The following is a 22,338-nucleotide window of genomic DNA, read 5'->3' on the forward strand; positions in this document are numbered from 1 at the left end:
ACTATTTGCAACCCTTCTGCAAATTTCTATTAAAACATGAACTAAAGTCAGGTTTAATCTGTCTCATTGTCATAAGTGACTTTCCATGCACAGATGTGTAATTCCAGAAACGCTGTGCACTGTAAGAACTCAGAGAGCTGCCTGCACGCTGGGATTTACACCTCCGTGAAGTTGATTTAAACGCAGAAAACGGCTTTCCTGGTCATGTAGAACTGCAAGTAAAGAGCTGGATGTTTCAGCCTGTACCTCCTGAAGCTACACACTCTTGCACTGGATGAGTTTGTGGCTTTTGGCCCCCGAGCTTGTGCACAGTGTCGCGGTCCCGCTGCGCTGCCTGGCCCCGCCGGCGCTGTCCCCGAGCTTCCGCTGCCGCTGCCGTGCCACCGGCCACCCTGCCAGCCCCGGGGGCCACTCAGCCCTTGCCTCTTGTCCCCCGCAGTGGATCGCATCGTGGGGCTGGACCAGGTGACCGGCATCACCGAGACAGCCTTTGGCTCTGCCTACAAGACCAAGAAGGGCATGTTCCGCACCGTGGGCCAGCTCTACAAGGAGTCCCTCACCAAGCTGATGGCCACGCTCCGCAACACCAACCCCAACTTCGTGCGCTGCATCATCCCCAACCACGAGAAGAGGGTAGGGGCTGCCAGCCACTCCTCCTGCTCCTTCTCATTGCTCTTCACCTGCGCTCAGTGCTGCAGCCTGCCTGGGCTTTCCTCCTCCTCCAGCCGCGTTTGGCTGGCACGGTTGTCACACGGAGCTCAGAATCCCCTGCACGTCCCCTGACCCGCCCAGCTGGCTTCTGGCCTGAGACACTGACAGCACAGTTTGCCACTAACACCGGTTAAAATCATCCTTGTTTTGTTTTTTTTGTTTTGTTTTGTTTCATTTTGTTTCGTCCAGGCTGGAAAACTGGACCCACATCTGGTTCTAGACCAGCTCCGGTGCAACGGGGTTTTGGAAGGAATAAGGATTTGTCGGCAGGGATTCCCCAACAGGATCGTGTTCCAGGAATTCAGGCAGAGGTAACACCAGCAGCAGCCTTCTGAGTTCTTAGGAGCTAAAGTTCCTTGTTAAATCATTTAAGACCCCACACTCCTCCCTCCTTCCCCAGCCCAGCTCAGAGAAAATCAAAACCTGATTGTGAGGCCTTGACCTTCATGTGTTTAACTACTGCAGTTCATTCTAAAGGCAGTAGGCAAGGGGAAACAATCCAAAATTGGCTGCTGGAAAAGCTTCCTGGGGAAATTCCCTCACTGTGACTTGGTCACTGTAGTTTGTGCTACAAGTTTATCCTGTAAATCACATTGCTTACTGCTGAATGTAAAGGTGTTTTTTCATTTGCCTTTGAGGTACGAGATCCTCACTCCCAATGCAATTCCCAAAGGTTTCATGGATGGTAAGCAGGCCTGTGAGCGTATGGTAAGTGTTCATAGCTAAATATTGTCAAAACATTGAATTGTCCTTCTCTTGGTGTAACTACAACGCCCTTGCCTGTCTGTTCAGATCAGAGCCTTGGAGCTGGACCCCAACTTGTACAGAATTGGACAGAGCAAGATCTTCTTCCGAGCTGGAGTCCTGGCACACCTGGAGGAAGAGCGGGATCTGAAGATCACAGACATCATCATCTTCTTCCAGGCAGTGTGCAGGGGATACCTGGCCAGGAAGTGAGCGTGCTCTTGGGACTGCATCTTCCTTTGGGTCTCTCAAGCCCCTCTGACAGGGAGCTGTGCTTTAAAACTTGAATTTCAGGAGAGATTTTCTGAGGGTGTTGCCTGAGGAACCGTAATTGTGTCCTGGGTATTAAGTGGATTTTTGCCTGGGGAGAATTTGCACCTTCATTCCTTAACAATATCTCCTTTCCCTGCTCTTGGCTTTGTGGCACACATAGCCCTTCTCAGTGGCTGCAAATTCCTTTATCTCTCCTCCTGTCCCACTGGAGGTTCCTGGAAGTACTTTGGAAAGCTGCTTTTTAAAAATTAAAGTAGCTAATGCATCCTGATTCTGTCTTTTTAAGAAAAAAAGCTTGTTGAGAGTCAGAGCAAACAGCATTTTTATTTATTGGAAATGGTGAATGCAGCTCTTGCTCTGACTCTACAGGAGCAAGAACTCACAAATTCAATGTAGTTACTGAAACTTATCAATAAGGCTATTTATGGTCTGTAAGTGTTGTGGGGTTGGGTAACCTAAAAATTAAATGGTGCTCAGCTGTATTTAACACATTTATTTATTTAACTTTTTCTTGCTGTCTTCAGGGCCTTTGCAAAGAAGCAGCAGCAGCTGAGTGCACTGAAAATCCTGCAGAGGAATTGTGCTGCATATTTGAAGCTGAGGCACTGGCAGTGGTGGAGAGTCTTCACCAAGGTTCCTTCTGTTCTGTTCTTTTCAGTTTCATTCACCTGTAAATAGGTGAGTGCAGGGTCTCACATTTTCATTTGGAACCTTTGCAGGTGAAACCTCTTCTCCAGGTCACTCGTCAGGAAGAAGAGCTTCAAGCCAAGGACGAGGAGCTGATGAAGGTGAAAGAAAAACAGACAAAAGTGGAGGCAGAACTTGAGGAAATGGAAAGGAAACATCAACAGGTTTGTGTCCAAGATCAGCTTTTGGTATGCAGGACATGGATTGTGCTCTGTCCCGTGTGAGGGAGCAAAAGAGGATCAGGTGAGCTGATTCCCCCTCTGCTGGAATGTGGAATAGGAAGACACAGCAAGAGCTGCTCCTGCAGGGAGGCAGAAGCACGTTAACAAAACACAACCTGATTGTGTGGCCTCTCCTGGTTTACAGGAGAAATTCAGTGGCAGCTTCATTCTGTGCCTGGGCTGGGCAAGCACCTGGGACAGCTCTGCAGATCTGGTGGCTTTCTGTGATGGCAGAAATGTGGTGAATGAAGGAAGAGCAGTTTCAGTGTCACCTCCCTGCACTTGTGCCTTTGGCTGTGTCCCGTGGGCATCCTGGAGAGACGTGGACTTCATGGGTGGGGCACTCCAGGGGTGGCAGTCAGAGCCTCCACGTCCAGTGACAAGTGGCATCCTCAGGGATGGGCACTGGGACTGGCCAGAAGTGCCAGGATCAGCCCATGGCACTGCTCTGCCACTCTGCAGGGAGCACATGTCCTCTGGTGTCCTCTGGACTGCTGCTGAAGCCTCTTCTGGAAGTCCCTGGTTTGGGATGTGGGCATGGGAGGCAGGAAGTGCAGCAGAACGTGGCCTTTAAGTGCCTTTGTGGCTGTCACTCTCTCATGAGAGTCTCTGAAGTGTCATTTTTAAAGCTTTACTGCCTTTTGTATTTCAGGTTCTGGAGGAGAAGAACATCCTTGCAGAGCAGCTCCAGGCTGAGACAGAGCTCTTTGCAGAGGCTGAGGAGATGAGGGCTCGCTTGGCTGCCAAAAAGCAAGAGTTGGAAGAAATTCTCCATGATCTGGAGTCCAGGGTTGAGGAGGAGGAGGAAAGAAACCAAATATTGCAGAATGAGAAGAAGAAAATGCAGGGCCATATCCAGGTATGGTGCTCAGTGACTGGGGCTGGAGAAGTAGGATGGGGAAGCTCCCTCAGCATCTCTACAGGACAGAGGAATTTGGCTCCTGAGTGGAATAAGATGATATTTTTTTTTCTCTCCTCTGCCTGTGTTGAGTGTGATGAGCTCTGTGTGGTCTCAGGCAGGTGAGGAGAGAAAGGAAAGCCAGGATGCCCTGTCAGTGTGTGCTGAGGGATCACTAAAGGCAGCAAAGGGCTCTGAGAGGGCAGCAGCCAGGCAGGGCTGCACAGGGCTGAGGGACAGACTGATGGCATGGTGTCACTTGGGAGAGAAATGTTCCTTCTGGACTGAAATCCAGGGAGCATCATGAAGGATTTTACTCATTGGACTTCACTAAGCAATGTCATTTCCTCCAAGTTACTTGACTGAGGTTTCTTTGACAATCAGGTTATTTAGATGCTTCCTTTTAAATAATGAAAAAGGGAGTAGCTGAGAACTTGCCTGTCTTTAAAAATATTAAAAGTAGTTGGAGAGGAAATAAACTCCACTTCTCACAGCTTTTGATGCAATTTAAAAATGTCTGTTAATCATATTTAAAAGAATTATATTTAAAGCCCCAGAAGTGCAGGGCATTATTGCTTTTTAACTCTTTGTGTCAGTAACTGAACTGGCTCAGCTGTGATATTGAAATAAGGAGAGCTGTCTCCTCTGTAATCTCTTCCCAGATCCTGGCTTTTCTCCACCCCGTGCCCCATTCAGGTGCACTGTGCTGGGAAGTCTCTGACATAAAGCCTGATCTGGTTGGTTGTCATTAATTACAGATTTTTTTATCTTGCAGTTGGAATTGTGGCAGTGAGTGTGTGTTTCCTAGAGAGCACATTTCAGCCAAAGCTGGAATTGAGAGCATCAAAAATCCCACGTGTGTCCCATGGCCCTTAATTCCTTACCAGATCATTGATCCTGTAAATGAATCTAACAAAGCAAACGTGGGGTCAGTGTGTGTTGGGGCAAGAGGCTTTCCAAAAGAGCACATCTTTGTCACTAAGTTAAAAAAGCCTAAATGTCACCACCTGCATAACCTGGGAAATGCACAGATGCTCTTGTCTCTCTTCCCAGGACCTGGAGGAACAGCTTGATGAGGAGGAGGGAGCTCGGCAGAAGCTGCAGCTTGAAAAAGTGACAGCTGAAGCAAAGATCAAGAAGATGGAGGAGGAGATCCTGCTGTTGGAGGACCAAAATTCCAAATTTCTGAAGGTGGGAGCAGTGTGCAGGGTGCAGGTGCCAAGGGACAGCTCCCAAAGCTGCTGTCACAGGATCAGGGACACCTGAGCACTTTGGGCTGTGACCAGGGCAAAGCTGAGACACTGGAGATGAGTTTGGGCTGACATTCCAGAGGGAGTTTATCATGCACTCTTCCCAGTTTCATGACCCTCCCAAACCTTAGAGCTGGAAATATGGTTTATAGCTGCCATTGTTCTCTGCAAACAGATTTCCAGTGCTGCCCTAAAGCCAGGCCTGCTGTGTACTGAATTCCAGGCCTCTCTTGGAAAATAAGTGTTCATGGTTCCAAACGATTCCAGTTGATCCCTGATACTGACAATCACTTGAAGTGAAATCTGTGTTAGAAACAAAATCTGTAACAGAGTCTTGTGCTCTCTGACAGCCCTCTGTGGCTTTTGTGCATTCCTGTATTTGAACTTGTGCTGAAGTTGTTTTTCCTCCCCTTTCTCCTCCCCAGGAGAAGAAGCTGATGGAGGATCGGATTGCTGAATGCTCTTCTCAGCTGGCTGAAGAAGAAGAAAAAGCCAAGAACTTGGCCAAACTGAAGAACAAGCAGGAAATGATGATCACTGATTTGGAAGGTTTGTAGTGCCTGGAGTGGCCTGGGAGCAGCCTGGTCCTGCTCCAGGGGGGATGGATCCCTTGGGGCAGGGCTGCAGGGTCTGCTCAGCCTGGCAGAGTAACCTGAGCTGTGCAGACCCAGAGCTGCTGCTCCAGCCAGTTCCTGCAGGAAATCTCTGTCTCTTGCAAGGCTTGTTGCATCTGGCTGCTCAGTCTGTCTCCTGTTGAACTTGTCAGGTTTTCATTTGTGAGAATCCATGTCCTGTATAGACACACTCAGAAATCCCTGCTCTTGCCTGCCTCCGTTAGCACCAAGGGAAAGCATCCTGGCTCCTGGGAAGCTTCTCCCACTTTTGCCTGACACCAGAGCACTGTGTTCCTGCAGAAATGGCAGCAGGCACTCTTTAGGCTTCCAGGATTGTTGTTCAATAAGCAAATATCTCCTTTTTTTTTTTTTTTTTTCTTTTCTTAATATTTATCTTCATTATAGATGCATTTTATTTTACAGTGCTGTTTTTATTGAGCAGCCTGCTCTAGTGGAAGGTGTCCTGCCCAAGGCAGGGGCTGGAATGAGCTGAGCTTTAAGGTCTCTTCCAACCCAAACCATTCCATGATTCCATCTAAAATGGTTCCACTCCTTTAGCCATTTATTTCTGATTGTTTTGCCAGTGTTGTCACAAGTTAAAGCTGCCCCATATGCAGCTCTTCTTGATTTTGTGTTGAGTTTTTTTTTTTTTAATTACTATAGATACTGTGCAACATTAATGAGCTGCCAAATCAAAGTTGCAAAATAATAGAGAAAGTTGTTCTCTGTGCCCTAATTTGGGAATGGTTCTTGCACTTGGTGTGTTGGGGCCTGTCTTGGTACATATTTTAATGCTGATGTGTGCTTCTGGAAGGATATCAGAGTTTTACCTTATCTGTGTAGGCAGGTGTTGAACTAACAGGGGTAGCAGTGATTGATGAACCTTGTCTTCAGCAGTTGCATTCAGAGACTTTAAGATGGGTCTAAGTAAGCTTTACTCACTGGAAAATAAGGCTGGAGTAGCTCTGTGCTTAAATCAGGACTAGGAACTTGACAGATGTGTTTGGTTACAGAGCCATTCCAAGACTGATGTTCTTAGAAGTGGAAATTAAAGCTTATATTTAAGGCATGCAATTTCTTGGCTAGGAAAGCAGAGTAAAATGATATTTACTCTTGGAGATGAATCAAGAAGCCATTCAGGTCTCTCTGCTAGAGTCTTGGCACTGCTTGGCACTGATATTTGGGGAAAAAAATTAATTCAGTTTGCTGTGAACTCTCTCAATTACAAAATTGGGCCTTGTGTCACTGCTGTAACTGTCACTCACCAGGAACTTCACGTAAAAACAGAGGGAAAAGTACAATTCTTTTGGAATGTGAAACTGCTTGGAGAAAAGCAGTGTTACCTTGGGTTGTCTGGAAAATCCCAAATAGCCCAGGGTGGCTCTGAGCTGGTTCCTGACCATGGCTCCCTTTCTGTCTAGTCCACAAGGAGGTTTGGAAAGGGAGTGAGGGAAATCTCTGCACTGAGGAGCCACAGAGCATTGAACAATAACTCCTGCTGACACTTAGAATTCTCCATTTGTGCCAGTGCCCCTAGAACTGGGCTGAGGCTCTGCCTTGCTTGTGCCCCAGGCAGCTCAGAGCAGTGGCTGTGATTGCTTGGCCCTGCTCATGGGGGCTGGCTAGCCCAGCTGCACAGGGAAGTGACTGGAGGGAGCTCTCAGCCTTGCAGAGTTTTGCTAAATATTGGTGGGATGGGATTAAACAGCACAGATCCTTGTAAAATGGTTTATTCAAGTTTACTTTAAGCTATGCCTTTGTAGACTTTTTGGAGTCTGGCCTTCCAAAGCCATGCAATTGTTCCAGTCCACAGTTTATCTTCTTTTTTGGGTGTTGATGTCTCTGATTATCTGGCCTAACAGCTCAAGCTGCTCTGTCAGATCCCACTCCTTATTTTCTACCAGGATGTTTCTGCTGCCTCAGCTCAAACCATTCCCAGTTGTCAGAGACTTTCCCCTGACTTTCTAGCTAAGTCATGCAGTTCTCCTTTGCTATTTCATTTTTTCTGCAGGCTGGAGAAAGAATTGGGGCAGCATAAATTAAACTTCCCACCCTTCCTGCCACCCCAGAGTCCCTGAGGGTGACAAGAGGAACAATTCCATAGGAATTTAATTCTTTGCTTCCTTTAGAACGCCTGAAAAAGGAGGAGAAGACCCGTCAAGAGTTAGAAAAAGCTAAAAGAAAACTGGATGGGGAAACAACAGACCTGCAGGACCAAATAGCTGAGCTGCAAGCCCAGATTGAGGAGCTGAAGATCCAGCTGGCCAAGAAGGAGGAGGAGCTGCAGGCTGCTGTGGCCAGGTCAGTGTGGCACAAACTCCCCCAAGCTGATTCCACCTGGCTGCAGTCAGAGCTGGGATGCTGCAGCTGCAGCCAGCTCTGTGCACAGACAAGGCAAATCTGCAGGAATTCAGGGATCCCTCGGCATCCTGGCTCTACAAACCTGCAAAAAGAAGAAGTTTCACGTGGTATAACAGTGTTTGGGCTCTGGAGGCTTTTTTAATCTCCCAAAATTCGGCCTCAGGAGGGAAAAATGTGTATTTCTCAGCGGGTCTTAACAAAGTGCTGGGCAGGACAGACTTTTATCTGGGTTTGTGTGATGCTCCTGCAGTCCCATGTTATGCTGAACACCACCTGCAATTTTAAAGTATAATTTTGCAGGAAGAGAAAATTCTACAGATGGAACATTTCTGGGGCAGTGCTGAGATCTGCAAAATTGGAATACTTGACTGTGAACTAAAGCTTGATAATTCTGACAGTGCACCTTGGTTTTATCTGTGGTATCTTTCATCCCTCCCTGGAGGTGTCCAAGTTGGACAGGGCTTGGAGCAACCTGGGCTAGTGGAAGGTGTCCCTGCCCATGGAAGGGGTGGGAATTTGATCATGTTGAAAGTCCCTTCCAACCCAAGCATTCTGTAAATGTTTCTATTTATTCTGTGGAAAGTTAAGCTGTGTTTGCAGCTAGTTGAAGCAGAGGGTTTTGAGGGGAGGGGCAGTGCCAGTAACTGTGGTGCCTGTTTGGCAGAGGGGATGAGGAAGCAGTTCAGAAGAACAACGCACTGAAGGTGATCAGGGAGCTGCAGGCTCAGATTGCAGAGCTCCAGGAGGATCTGGAGTCTGAGAAGGCATCAAGGAACAAGGCAGAAAAGCAGAAAAGGGATCTGAGTGAGGAGCTGGAGGCTTTGAAAACCGAACTGGAAGATACTTTGGATACCACTGCAGCACAGCAAGAGCTGAGGTAGGATCGTGGTCTGTGTAAGAAAGCACCACTGAAATTCAGCTGTGATTTTAAAAAAATGAAGTGTTGATTTTTTTTTGATGACCCTTCATGCTTCCTCCAGGACAAAGCGAGAGCAGGAGGTGGCTGAACTGAAGAAAGCAATTGAGGAGGAAACCAAAAACCATGAAGCCCAGATCCAGGAGATCAGGCAGAGGCATGCTACTGCCCTGGAGGAGCTCTCTGAACAGCTTGAACAGGCCAAAAGGGTGAGAAGAAAATGAACTTTCTGCTTCAGGCCTTTTTCTAAGTACCATAGGCAGCGTGGTTCCTAAAAATCCATCCCAGTTGTTGAGATTTATCATGGTGGTTTGACAGTGCTGCAGCTTTTCAGCAGCACATCTGTCCTCTGGTCACCAGCAGCAGGAGGCACAGGTGGATCACATGGCTCCTGGTCTTGTTCAGGAGAATTATTCCAAAAAAAAGAAGTGTCTAGGTTTTGAAATTACAGCTGGGGTCATTCACAAATGTGTGGGAATTCACCTCTCCTCTGGTGATGTTTTTATGTGTTGTGAACACTGCACAAGCTTCCTCAGTATTATAAATTAAGTGAGAGATGTGGTAGTTAAGCTATGCTTTTCACCAGCTTTATTCACCTGGAAATCTTCTGCATGTCTTCTGCTCTTTATTCAATAAATACTCTCAATAAGAGCATGAAAAGATGGAAAAATACCCTGCAATCTGAAACAAAGCTCCTGTGACAAGATGCCGTCAGCTCTGGTGGTAAAGCAAAAATGACACTTAAACATCCCTGATGCCAGTGATTGCTTTGTGAAAGGTTTCTGACAAATGTCAGTGCTGAGAATTGCTTTGTTCTGCACTTCAGGCTGCTCTGCCTGCTCAAATCAGGGCAGCTTTGGTTCATATCTTCCCTTTTATTTCTGTGAGATGAGCCATGCTGACCTCTTAATGGGCACATTCCTTCCTCCTTGCCGTGCCACCAAAGCAGTCATTTCCAGTGCTGCCATCCCAGATCCTGCCCCTGCTGCTCCCCACTCCTGCCTGGGGGAGAGAACCCCGTGATTCCCCCAGTCCTTACCTGACACACACACAGGATGTTCCACAGCAGCATCCCAAACTCTGCCTGCTCACATCCTGCTCAGCACGCGGCTTCTCTCTGAGCATGGAAACCTGCAGAAAACATCCACCTGCAACAGAGACTTGAACTTCTTGCCCTTTGTCTTCCCTAGTTCAAAGCCAACCTTGAAAAGAACAAGCAAGGCTTGGAGTCTGACAACAAGGAGCTGGCCTGTGAGGTGAAGGTGCTGCAGCAGGTCAAGGCAGAGTCTGAGCACAAGAGGAAGAAACTCGATGCTCAGGTGCAGGAGCTGACTGCAAAGGTGTCAGAAGGGGAGAGGCTGAGGGTGGAGCTGGCTGAGAAGGCAAACAAGCTGCAGGTAAGGCTCTGGAAGTCCTAAAATCCTGGAAAACGGGCAAGGAACTCCAAGTTGTAACCATGTGCAGAAATGGCCTGTGGCTGATGTGGGAGGTGACCTCAGCAAGGGCTCTCATGGACCTGGGAGGCCTCAGAGTGGTGCTGTGGCATCAATCCTGAACGTCCTGGGCTGTGTGAGAGTTCCAGTGGCTTTGGAGCATGTGCCTTCCATCCTGGAGAGCAGATCCTGCAGGGAGCTCTGCACAGGCCAGCTGGATGCAGGTTTTGGCTTGGCTGTGGAATTGAGTACACCGGGCTGAGCTTTTCCATAGGGATGAGCAAAAATTGATGGTGGCCACAGGTTTGCTTTGGTGCTCCAAGCTGGGAGCCTGGCAGGGAGGGGTTGCAAGCACAGGGAAATGCAGCAAACAGGCAAAACACAGCCGTGGCTGACTTGTGAACCACAGCATGGCAAACCCAGCACTTCCAAAAGGGAATGGCCCAGCTCTCTGTGGGGAGGCTCTCAGGCTGTCTCTCACTGGATGGAAAAGTACTGTAGCCCAAAATAATAAGCTGGCACCTAGCAGTAACCTTTTCTCTTGCAGTGATGCTTTAGCTGCCACCCTGGTGATCCCTGAATTAATGCTTGCATGAAATATATGGTCCTAGAATTAAAAACAGCATTGAAGTGTGAATGCAGGGATCAGAGCAAAGTGCTAAATATCAGAGCTCAATAGCCTAGCTCTGGTTTTGTTATGCACTTCAGGACTGACATTCAGCTTCCATTTTGTAGCCAAACCTCAGTGGTTTTAGCTTGCTGTCTGTCTCTGTTGGGCTCTGTACCTGGAATTTGCTGAGGTTCTGGGCTGTGCAGTTCCAGCCCCAGTGGGATTTGGGCTGTGCTCTCACCTTTGGGCTGCTTGCTTTGCAGAATGAGCTGGACAATGTCTCCAGTCTGCTGGAGGAGGCAGAGAAGAAAGGCATCAAGTTTGCCAAGGATGCAGCCAGTTTGGAATCCCAGCTTCAGGATACACAGGTGTGTGTGCAGCAGAGCTGAGCTCTGCTCCTCAGGGAAATGCTGACTGCTAACAGAAAACACATTTTCATTCATGCCTGGGGAAAGCCCCTGGGTAGAAGCTGGATTTCCTGTTCAGCCCAGTGAAATGGGATGGATTGGGATGGCTCAGCTACATGGGGACCCAAGATTTTCATTATCTGAGCTTCACTACCTGATAGTTGGTAGTTCTGTTTTATGTCTTTGTCTCTGAGGGAGGTAAAAATCAAAAAAAAAAAAAAAAACCCTTTCCAGGCAGAGTTTAATGTCAACATCCTTGGGATATATGAGGAACAACAGTCTTCTACTGACAGCTTCAAATTCTTACAGCTGAAGTTCAAACTGTCAGGTCTTGGTTCTTAATTAAGAAAATGCAGCTTTCTGCAGATATTCATCACTTCAATATATTTTATCTTGCCTGTATTAAAGTTCTAATGGTGACCACTTAACTCTGAATAACGTTAACAACATCTGGAGGGGTTTGTAGGGAGCAGGATGGGGGTTACACCTTCCATTACTTTGTTATGACAGAAGTTTCCACCTTTAAAGTGACCTTTATATTTAAACAAAGCAGAAAACCTGGAAGCATGCAGCCATTGCAGGATTTGCTGCTCCATGTTCTTCCCAGGTGGTTTTAAATAGGTGCACTGTGCTTGTCTGAAAAAAGAAAAAAATACATTTTGAAGGTGAGTTCTGTGCTAGTCCCTTGAAAGATGGGAAAGTGTCATCCCTTAATTTCTAGAACAGATTCTGACCAGAAATCTGCTTTATGAAGGTTTAAGCATGCCCAAAATGAATGGTCAGGGGCTTTTTGAAAACCCAAATAACAGATGTCTTCATCAAGCATGTCCTTGTCCCAAAACCTGAGGGAAAAGTAAACCTGGAAGTCCCCATGTGGAGCTGTGGGGGTTTCAGAGCACACTCAGCCCTGCCCATGCCTGTGTCCCAGGAGCTGCTCCAGGAGGAAACCCGCCAGAAGCTCAACCTCAGCAGCAGGATAAGGCAGCTGGAAGAGGAGAAGAACAACCTGCAAGAGCAGCAGGAGGAGGAGGAGGAGGCCAGGAAGAACCTGGAGAAGCAGATGCTGGCCTTGCAGGCCCAGGTAGGGTGCTGTGAGTGGCAGCACTTGGTGTGAGGAGCTGTCCCAAAGTGGGGTCCCAGAGCTTGGGGGAACACACGGTGGAACTTCCGCGGGTGCTGGAGCAGGTTTTGGAATCGAGTTTCCACACAGTAATGCTGTGTTCCCTGAACTGTGGTGGGCAGAGAGCCTGAGAACTGCCAGCTTGTGTGTTCCCTTAGCCTGCAGTAACTGCTTCTGCCCTGTGCCCCTGTGCCCCCGTGCCCCTGTGCCCCCGTGCCCCTGTGCCCCCGTGCCTTTCCTCCCTCCACTGATGCTCTCAGGGACTTCACTCCCTCTTGCTGAATTTCAGTTGGCTGAGGCCAAGAAGAAGGTGGACGATGACTTGGGAACCATTGAAGGCCTGGAGGAGACTAAGAAGAAGTTGTTGAAGGACATGGAGTCCCTAAGCCAGCGCCTGGAGGAGAAGGCTCTGGCCTATGACAAGCTGGAGAAGACCAAGAACCGCTTGCAGCAGGAGCTGGATGACCTGATGGTGGATCTGGATCACCAGCGCCAGATCGTCTCCAACCTGGAGAAAAAGCAGAAGAAGTTTGATCAGGTACTCCAGTCTCCTGTCACCTTCCTGGGTTTTCAGGACTTTTAAATGGCATCTTGTTATTGTTACTGAGCCTGGGATAGAGAAGGGTCTGACTGGTGTGCTGTGGTTATTGATAAATCTGTGAGTAGCTGGCCTTTGTCAGGAGCAACTTGCCACTCCCAGTTCTCTGAGCCACCTGCCACCCCTGAGGCTTGTTAGATCAGGTGATCAGCTCTTCACGTAGAAAAAGAGAATTATGCTGGAACAAAAACCTTAGAGTTTTATTGTGGTCCCTCAAGGTAGACTAAAAAAGGATCTGAAGAGTGAAAGATGGGAATCATGTGAAGCTTGAGTCTTGCTGAGTAGCTTGCTTTCCCCCTCTCATCCCAGAGCAGCTGTAGCTGTTCTCTTCTGGCACTTTGATCACAACTGAGGGACCAGACAGCTCCTGAAGGCCAGTTAAACTTAGAGCATGAGCCACTTCCTGAGTAAAACACCTGAGGCAGGAAGGACCTGCTTGTGGAGCTTAGGAGATGGATTAATTGTTTCTTATGTCCAGATGCTGGCAGAAGAAAAGAACATTTCTGCCAGGTATGCAGAGGAGCGAGACCGTGCTGAGGCAGAGGCGAGGGAGAAGGAAACCAAAGCCCTGTCCCTGGCCCGGGCCCTGGAGGAGGCCCTGGAAGCCAAGGAGGAATTTGAGAGGCAGAACAAGCAGCTGCGTGCAGATATGGAGGACTTGATGAGCTCCAAAGATGATGTGGGCAAAAATGTGAGTATGGTTCCACAGGCTGTTTGTTACAGACTGGGAATGACAGGGTTATTCCCTTCTCCTTGGCTGGAGAAGGGTCTGTGCACCAGAACAGGACTCTCTGAAGTTCACCCAGAATACTGGAGGAATTCATGCTCAGAATAATTGTTAGCATCTTCAGAAGCTGTGTTCACACCCTCGTGGAGATCCCAGATACCACTTTTATACTTTTGGGTCAATGGAGGTGGGATTGGAGTCAGAGAGAGCTGGTTATGTGCTGCAGCTGTGACAGATCAGGGCAGCCACTTCCCCATTTCTGTGTTGCTGGGTATATTTATTGTGTGCAAATGAGGGATAATGAGCATTTCTGTTACCTCTGGTCAAGCTGGCCTGCAGGACATGGTTGAACCAAAGGCAGAGCAGAAGTGTGACCCTTCAGTGTCCTCCCTCCTGCACCCAGCTGAGGCAGCAGCAAAGGCCCCCCTGCCCTTCCCTGATGGTCTTTGCTGTGTCACCAGCCCCTCATCTTTACCCAAGAACCAGAGCTCCCCTTCTGCCAGCCTGGGTAGGGGAGTGGGTCTGCCCTGGCACCGTGGGGCCTCTGGGCAGTCACTGACCTGCCCTGCTCTCAGAGCTGCTGCTCGAGGACAGGCTCTGATCAGAGTTTGTGCCGTAGGTCCACGAGCTGGAGAAGTCCAAGAGAACCCTGGAGCAGCAGGTGGAGGAGATGAGGACTCAGCTGGAGGAGCTGGAAGATGAACTGCAGGCCACAGAAGATGCCAAACTCCGTCTGGAGGTGAACATGCAGGCCATGAAGGCCCAGTTTGACAGAGATCTGCAAGCCAGAGATGAACAGAACGAGGAGAAGAAGAGGATGCTGGTGAAACAAGTACGTGTGTTTTACTTTGTGGTGTAGTCAGGAGGGGAGGAAGGGCTTTGGCCAGAATTCTGGGCCCCTGTGCTACCAGAAAGATAAACCCCTTTGCTTAAAGATTCCATCCAATGGAAACCCCAAACCATAGCATTTTTACAAAATCGTTCTGGCTGAGGGCTGGCCACTGTCCCCAGGCAGTGTCAGGTGGTGCTGGTGGCCTCCAAAGCCACTCCACGAGGTTTGGCTCTTGCTGCCTGGGTGCATTCCCAGGACAGGGATATCTCACTTGCATTTTCAAACCCATCCTATTTGATGTCCAGGAACAGATCCATGGGTGCTGAGATAAGACTTCTAAATTAAGTGAACAGTTTCCTAAACGCAAATCATGGCAGAGCTTCCAGGTTTGCCAGACCTGAGAATTCTGGGAGCACAGAGATCAGAAGAGCCTCAAGAAATGCCTTTAGAGGATCATGTTTGGTTCTAAATTAACATTAAGTGTTCAGGAACAAACCAGCCAATATTTCAAGATTTATCCCAAGAAAACAAAAGCTGAGAATCACCAGTGTAGAGATATCTTAGGAGTAAACCTGGCCTGCAGGGTTTGGAAGGTCACTGCAGGACAAAGTTGCTGTTATCTGAACTGGACAAGAGCTGCTGACCTTGCACTGGGAGGGAGATTTGCTTCAAAACAAAATCTCCTTTCATGTTGGTAACCTGTGGCATTTCTGGCTCAGTTTGATTTTGCATGTTGCCTGGCTGTTCACACACTCTTGTGTTGTTTTATTTTGGAAAAAGAAGTTGTTGGTGTGTAAGTGCCAGTAACGGGCTGTTCAAAGGGAATGGTTTCATTGTTTTCTTGAGACAACGAGGTGATTCTGCTTCTTATTTTCCATCAGAGTTAGCTCCACCTGCCCTGGAGCCATCCCCTGTGGGGGATGGCAGTGGTGGGCAGGAGGCTGAAATGGAAATGCTCCAGGAGCTGAGCTCTTTCCTGGGGCTTCCCTTGTGCTCAGTGCAGAGATCTCTGCTTCCCTTTGGGATCCCGCCTTGCCCCGTGCCTTCCCCTTAGCTGCCATTGCCACGGGGAGGTGCCCGTGGCCCGGGCAGGCCCCTGGGGTGCCAGGCTGGCCCTGCCCTGCCAGGCCTGGCCCTGATGCTGCCCTGCTGGCCCAGGTGCGGGAGCTGGAGGCCGAGCTGGAGGACGAGCGCAAGCAGCGCGCGCTGGCCGTGGCCGCCAAGAAGAAGCTGGAGATGGACCTGAAGGACCTGGAGGGGCAGATAGAGGCTGCAAACAAGGCTCGGGATGAAGCCATCAAACAGCTCAGGAAGCTCCAGGTAGGCACAGCTGATCTGGGAGCTGGGAGCTGCCCAGGGGCTGCTTCCATCCAGCGCAGCTGCAGCTGAAGGCAGGAGGAGAGTCAGACTTAAGGCTGGGCCTGAGAGTCCAACCTGGATTTATCCTCTAGGCAAAACTCCTCACTTTATAGAATCACAGAATGGTTTGGGTTGGAAGGGACCCTGAAGCTAGTCTTGTTCCAAACTCCTCTCCCACAGAACCACTTTCCACATCGCTGGCAGTGTCCAAGGCCACTTTGGACAGGACTTGGAGCAACCTGGGATAGTGGAAGGTGTCCCTGCCCATGGCAGGGGTGGCACTGATGATAATTAAGGGCCCTTCCAGCTCAGGTCATTCTAAGATTGCACTCTATAGTTCTGTGGAATGCTTCAAGTCTGGGATTGTGATATTTCTGACCAGGCATTGAGGGGTGGAAAGATGAAGAAATGAAATTTTACAATACAAAAGAACTGGAAATGCCTTTAAGTGGAATGAAGCCACTTTGGGAGAACAAAGGGGCTGAAATGCTTCAGAGCTGGAATGGGTCTTGTGATTGTCCTGATGCAGCCTGGCTGCTCCTCACCCTGCTCTCCACCTGCAGGCTCAGATGAAGGATTACCAGCGGGAGCTGGAAGAGGCCCGAGCATCCAGGGATGAGATCTTTGCCCAGTCCAAAGAGAGTGAGAAGAAGCTCAAAAGTCTCGAAGCAGAAATACTCCAGCTGCAAGAGGTGAGATGGAAATCCAAGAGATTTGTTTCTCTTGTTTAGAGTAAAGCAAAGATGAGAGGGTAAAAAAAGTAAAAAGCAATGTAGTGAGTTGAACAGAGAAATGGGAGCCAGGAGAACTCTGGATCCCCTGCTCCAGGCCGTCAGTGAGTCCTTACAGCTTTGTAGGAGTCTGGACTTCCTGGATAGCAGGGAAGCTTTACTGCTGCTGAAACACATTTTTGCTGGGTGTGCTGGGGGGTTCTGGGGTCTCTGAGAGGTGCAGCACTGAAATGGGTTGTTAGGGTTTATGTATTTACCATTCCCTCTCTGGTGCTCCAGTGGCCCCTTTGTGTGTGTGGAGGTTTACCCCTCTGCCCTCTCAGCCCTTTCTCTAACGGGCCTGTTTGCCCTCACTGTTGGCAATTTGTGTGAGAGCCCCAAGTCTTGCAGCATCTCTCATCTGCCACAGGGTCAGACACTGCCGTGTCCCTGTGCCTCTCCTGTCTGCTTCAGCTGCAGGGCAAGGCTTGCCAGACTCACCACACTTCCCTTGGAGCCTTCACAGATAACCTGGCACTGCCTGGGGCTTCTCCAGGTGGACTTGGGTGGCCTTCAGACCTCAGTGTGGCACTCGTAGAGCATTTCATTGTCCTTAGGAGATGCTTGAGTGTTTCTGCCACTTAATGCAGATGTATAATCTGAGGTTCAGTGCTGCGTGTGCTCTTGTGCTGAAGCTTTTTAATTTTTATTCTCTTCTTGTCTTCATGCTGAGAGCCCTGTGAGAACCTAAAACATTTGCTTAATTTAGCACCTACATTTCACTGACTGTGTCTATCAGAGCATGGGGCACAGTGGTTTCTCCTGCTGCTGAGGGCTTGGGGGTTACTGATCTTCACAGGTTTTTCCCCTTTGCTTTGGGTGGGGAAGGCTTCAGGGAGAGAGAGAAGTAACTCCACTGCAGTCCCAGGGCAGGGAGGGAACATCCAGCTGATGTGTCCTGCTGCCTTACCCGTAAAACCCCTGGGATATCCCAGTTCACAGCATCTCCCAGGGGCTCCTGGGGCTGCCCTGACTGTTTCCCACCCTGGCAGGAGTTCGCGGCGTCGGAGCGCGCCCGGCGGCACGCGGAGCAGGAGCGCGACGAGCTGGCAGACGAGATCGCCAACAGCGCCTCTGGGAAGTGAGTCAGGCTGTGCCTGGGCAGGGAACGGCCTGAGCTGGGCCAGGGAGGGGCAGGATGGAGGTCAGGGAAAGGTCCTTCCCCAGAGGGTGCTGGGCACCGCCCAGGCTCCCCAGGGAATGGGCACTGCCAGAGCTCCAGGAGCGTTTGGACAGCGCTGCCAGGGTGGGAGTGTTGGGGTGTCTGTGCAGGGACAGGAGCTGGATCCCTGTGGTCCCCTCCAGCTCAGGAGATGCCCTGAGCTGAGTGGCCTCCCCAGGAGCTCTGTTGGCTCTGGACACGCCCTGACCCCTTCCCTTCCCCGTGCAGGTCAGCGCTGCTGGACGAGAAGCGCCGGCTGGAGGCTCGGATCGCCCAGCTGGAGGAGGAGCTGGAGGAGGAGCAGAGCAACATGGAGCTGCTCAACGAGCGCTTCCGAAAGACCACGCTGCAGGTGGGTGAGCCCCGGGGCAGCTGCTGCTGGGTGTGACGTGCACGGAGGCTCTGGTGGCACTGAGTGACCCTGTCCCCTCCCTCCAGGTGGACACGCTCAACTCGGAGCTGGCCGGCGAGCGCAGCGCGGCCCAGAAGAGCGAGAACGCGCGGCAGCAGCTGGAGAGGCAGAACAAGGAGCTCAAGGCCAAGCTGCAGGAACTGGAGGGCTCTGTCAAGTCCAAATTCAAGGCAACCATTTCTACTCTAGAAGCCAAGATTGCACAGCTTGAAGAACAGCTCGAGCAGGAAGCCAAGTAAGGGGAAAAGACCTGATTGCCTGTGGGGGTTGAACGGCTGAAAGTTCCATGCTGGACGTTTCCGAAGGGCCTTGGGTTTACTGTCTGGAGACTCCTGTTCAAGGGATAAACTTTAACAAGGCAGCTGTAGAGTAACTGGGGCTGGGAATTCCAGAATGGATTTGCTTCCTACCAGCTGCATGAATTCTGCAAGGTGTCCGTGTCCCAGAGCCACAAGGTGCTGCAGGGATTTCCTAGGACAAGGTGAAATGTCCCCTGGTTGCTTGGTTAGAGGAACAGCTTATGTGGGACAGCTTGAGATGAATCCTGTGCTCTCCAGAAGTCTTTCTGCAGTGAATTATCCATCTGTCCTTGCAATCCTATCACTTTTTTAGCTGGTTCCTCCCCCTGTTTGCAGGTGGCGCTTGTCCTACCACCACCTCTGTCCTTTCTGTGCTCTGGGCTCTGCAGCAGGATTGTGTTACTGGTTCAGCAGCAGCTTTAAAGCTGCTCTGTCCAATCTCCTTCTGAGATTGTGAAGGCACCTTCTGAGTCCTCTTTGTCTCATGCTCACATTGCCCCAGGGCTAAGGCTTTGTGCTCTGAGAGCTGCATCCCTGCATCCCAGGCAGCCCCTGGCACATGCATCAGTTGCATTGCTGTGTCTGGCACGTTCAGAGCTCTGTTCCAGTTACACTTCAGGGGGGGCAGATCTCGTGTTCCCAGCCCTCAGGCAGCGGGACCAACGAGGGCTTTGGGCTGTTGCAGGGAAAGAGCAGCTGCCAACAAGCTGGTGCGCCGCACGGAGAAGAAGCTGAAGGAGGTCTTCATGCAGGTGGAGGACGAGCGGCGCCACGCGGACCAGTACAAGGAGCAGGTGGGTGGGGGCCCAGTGGAACCTCCTTGGCTGGGAAGGGCTTGTGGAGAGGAACTGTAATGGAAAGGGAATCTAGAGTGGTGATTGAAGCAGCAGGGATTCTCCCTGTGTGTGTGTGTGTGTGAGCTCTGCTGGGATGGGCTGTTCCCACCCTGCTCTCCCAGGCTCCGCGGCGTTCCGGGCTCCAGGCTGGAGCCGGCACGAGGCTGTGCTCATCCCCAGTCAGGGCTGCAGCTGTGGGGTGACCCCGAGTGCTGGCTTGGTTGCAGATGGAGAAGGCCAACGCCAGGATGAAGCAGCTGAAGCGGCAGCTGGAGGAGGCGGAGGAGGAGGCCACGCGCGCCAACGCGTCGCGGCGCAAGCTGCAGCGCGAGCTGGACGACGCCACGGAGGCCAACGAGGGGCTGAGCAGGGAGGTCAGCACCCTCAAAAACAGGCTAAGGTCAGTGCCCCTGGAACACTGGGACTGGGATTGACCCGAGCCCTTCCGAGCCCACGTGGGGCACCATCCCTGGGGAACATCCAGCTGGGGAGCTGCTGGGATCAGGGGCTGGCTCAAAATGGAGCCTGGTGATGAGAACACGGAAGCTGCCAGATGTTCCACAGGGATATTCCTGACAGCTGCAGGGATGGATGGCATATTGGGAAGGAGTCCTTCCCTGGCAGGGTAGGCAGGCCCTGGCACAGGGTGCCCAGAGCAGCTGGGGCTGCCCCTGGATCCCTGGCAGTGCCCAAGGCCAGGCTGGACAGGGCTGGGAGCAGCCTGGGGCAGTGGGAGGTGTCCCTGCCATGGCTGGGGTGGAGTGGGCTGAGCTTTAAGATCCGCCCAGCCCCTGCCGTGGTCCCGGGCGGTGCGGGAGCTTCCCCCAGCGCTGCTCTCCGTTCGCAGGAGGGGGGGACCCATCACCTTCTCCTCGAGCCGCTCGGGGCGGCGGCAGCTGCACATCGAGGGCGCCTCGCTGGAGCTCTCGGACGACGACGCCGAGAGCAAAGGCAGCGACGTGAACGAGGCTCCGGCCGCCCCCGCCGAGTAGCGCCCGGCCCCGCCTGCATGCAGAGACCTTTCCAGCCCCGGCGGGAGCGCTGCGAGCGCCCTGCCCTGCCCTCGGAACTGCCTTGTGGCCGGAAAGCTGCCTTACGACCCTCGGCATGTGCTACAAGGTTCCTTATCATAGGTCAACCATGTCTTAAGGCTCTCCAGCCTCACCACACTGTACCCTGCTTCAGATATAGGTACAACTGCTTTTTTATATATAGTAAACAACCGGGATCGTCTCTGTTCAGTGCATCTCTTTTCCAGATACTCATTGTAAAGCCATTTTATAAAGCATCATGTGAAGGATGAAACTTTTTTTTATCAATCCAGAAGCGTCATTCCCAGCGGGTGGGGGGCCAGGACAGACCCCTTGCCGTGGCTGTGCATGCCTTGTGTCCAGCAGCATCCTTCAGGCTCCGGGCTGGGCGCAGCCTCTCGGCTCAGTGAAGACCAAACCGCTCCCGTTTCTTTCTTTTCTCCCAATTGTTGTGATCCGCACACAACCCCTGAGTGAACTGTGAAAAACGGCCTTGGGAAGTGTTAGAGGGAAGTGTAGGGATGAGTGAGTAGTGTCCGTTTTTATCCTGCAGTCCCATTTGAAGTGTTCTCAGCGCCCGCTCCATCCGTTCGTGTCCATGCAGTCCAGGCACACCGAGGTGGGTCCCCGTCCCCTGCGCAGCCCGGAGTGCTCAGAGCCCTGCAGGCTCCGGGCTGGGATAATGTGAGCACCAGTGGGAAATAAACACACAGCACAGGCAAAACTAATTTATTAACGTGAGGCCGTGGGAGGCTCCGGGACCCCCGGGGTCCTGTGGGGCCGGGGCTCCCGCCCTGGATGGATGGATGTTGCCTGCCTACAGTTAACATGCCAGTGGATGTGAATCCTTTTTTTTTTGTTGTTGTTGTTGTTGTTTTGTTGTTGGTTTTTTTTTATTTTGAGCAGTATTACAGTGAGTAGTTAGCGTTCTTTTTGTTTAAATAGCTGAAAACTGACATTACAGAAAGTGCCTTAGACACTACAGTACTAAGACAACGTTACATATATAATTTGCCTATATAACAATGATTTAATGTATTAATTTTGACTGTGCTTCATATCATGTACCTCTCTAGTCCAAGTGGTATTATTGATATTAGTGACAATGAATCAGTGTTAACTAGGAAACTTCCTCTGCCACATGCTCAAAACCCATGGATTTCCCTTTTTGGTTAAAAGCTTTAACATCTGTCGCAAAGGTTTTGTTGTGTGTGTTTGGATATTTTTAATCAAACTGGCTGTTGACCACCAGGCGTCTGACTGCAAATATCTTGTTTTCTTGTATACCCATATTTCTAGACAATGATTTTTGTAAGACAATAAATTTATTCATTATAGATGCGGCCGCCTGCTCTGTTTACTTACTGGAAGAGCTCTCCCGAGGCTGGCATAGACCTTAATAAACGAGATATGACTGGAAGCTGCCTTTTCCCTTCTTCCTGTTCTGTTTGCTTGCTTTTTAATTTTTTTTTTCCTTTTACTTTGACCTAAATACAGCATCAATGGCTTGGTCTGAGCTGAGCCTTTGCCTCTCAATGCCACTGGCAGGATCCAGCTGGAGCACAAAGAAACTCTGAGCTCTGCTGCTGTGGCACAGGGGCTGGGCCCTGACTGAGCAGTTACATCCCCTATTTCGGGGTCTTGGCGTGCAGAACCTGCCCTGGAGCTGGGCAGGAAAGGCCAGGGAGCTGCAGGAGCTGGAGTCCAGGGTGGGAGCTTTTGGCTGGGTCTGGGACCAGGGGGAGCCCCGGACAGGTGGGAGGGAAGAAGGGAGGGCAGGAATGGGGCAGGAGGGGGGACAGCCATGGGGAGGGTGACCCCGCTGGGCTGGGGGGTGTGAGGCTCCAGCAGGAGCTCCAGAGGAACGGGGTGGGCTGCCCGGGGTGTCAGTGTGGGGCCAGGGCCCCCAGGACAGGGGCAGGACAGGGGCACAGCCCCGGGGCTGGACAGGGGCAGGACACGGGCACAGCCCCAGGAAGGGAAGGGATGGAGCAGCCCAGGAGGGGATGGAGCAGCCCTGGAAGGGCCCCAGCCCGGCTCCTGTGCACAGGAAACTCCTTCCAGCTG

General features: G+C 50.9%; 1 protein-coding gene across 3 annotated transcripts in view; it reads left to right on the forward strand.

Annotated features, from left to right (window-relative positions):
- MYH10 (myosin heavy chain 10) overlaps positions 1–21,691 on the forward strand; it is an 85,884-nt gene extending 64,193 nt beyond the window's left edge. For all 3 annotated transcript variants that reach the window (XM_053960138.1, XM_053960136.1, XM_053960137.1), the window contains 26 exons: positions 440–633; positions 901–1,022; positions 1,350–1,419; positions 1,504–1,664; positions 2,253–2,361; positions 2,448–2,579; positions 3,289–3,495; positions 4,588–4,725; positions 5,210–5,333; positions 7,528–7,699; positions 8,424–8,636; positions 8,740–8,884; positions 9,866–10,072; positions 10,982–11,086; positions 12,054–12,206; positions 12,535–12,783; positions 13,322–13,534; positions 14,190–14,402; positions 15,561–15,722; positions 16,325–16,453; positions 17,524–17,612; positions 17,922–18,045; positions 18,132–18,340; positions 19,090–19,198; positions 19,468–19,640; positions 20,088–21,691. In XM_053960138.1, coding sequence (XP_053816113.1) covers positions 440–633; positions 901–1,022; positions 1,350–1,419; positions 1,504–1,664; positions 2,253–2,361; positions 2,448–2,579; positions 3,289–3,495; positions 4,588–4,725; positions 5,210–5,333; positions 7,528–7,699; positions 8,424–8,636; positions 8,740–8,884; positions 9,866–10,072; positions 10,982–11,086; positions 12,054–12,206; positions 12,535–12,783; positions 13,322–13,534; positions 14,190–14,402; positions 15,561–15,722; positions 16,325–16,453; positions 17,524–17,612; positions 17,922–18,045; positions 18,132–18,340; positions 19,090–19,198; positions 19,468–19,640; positions 20,088–20,232 — 4,067 coding nt within the window. In that variant the 3' untranslated portion in view covers positions 20,233–21,691. The remainder of the gene's footprint in view (positions 1–439; positions 634–900; positions 1,023–1,349; positions 1,420–1,503; positions 1,665–2,252; positions 2,362–2,447; positions 2,580–3,288; positions 3,496–4,587; positions 4,726–5,209; positions 5,334–7,527; positions 7,700–8,423; positions 8,637–8,739; positions 8,885–9,865; positions 10,073–10,981; positions 11,087–12,053; positions 12,207–12,534; positions 12,784–13,321; positions 13,535–14,189; positions 14,403–15,560; positions 15,723–16,324; positions 16,454–17,523; positions 17,613–17,921; positions 18,046–18,131; positions 18,341–19,089; positions 19,199–19,467; positions 19,641–20,087) is intronic.
- The last annotated feature ends 647 nt before the right edge of the window (positions 21,692–22,338 follow it).

The sequence above is a fragment of the Vidua chalybeata genome, chromosome 19, assembly GCF_026979565.1.
Source record: "Vidua chalybeata isolate OUT-0048 chromosome 19, bVidCha1 merged haplotype, whole genome shotgun sequence".
Lineage (NCBI taxonomy): Eukaryota > Metazoa > Chordata > Aves > Passeriformes > Viduidae > Vidua > Vidua chalybeata.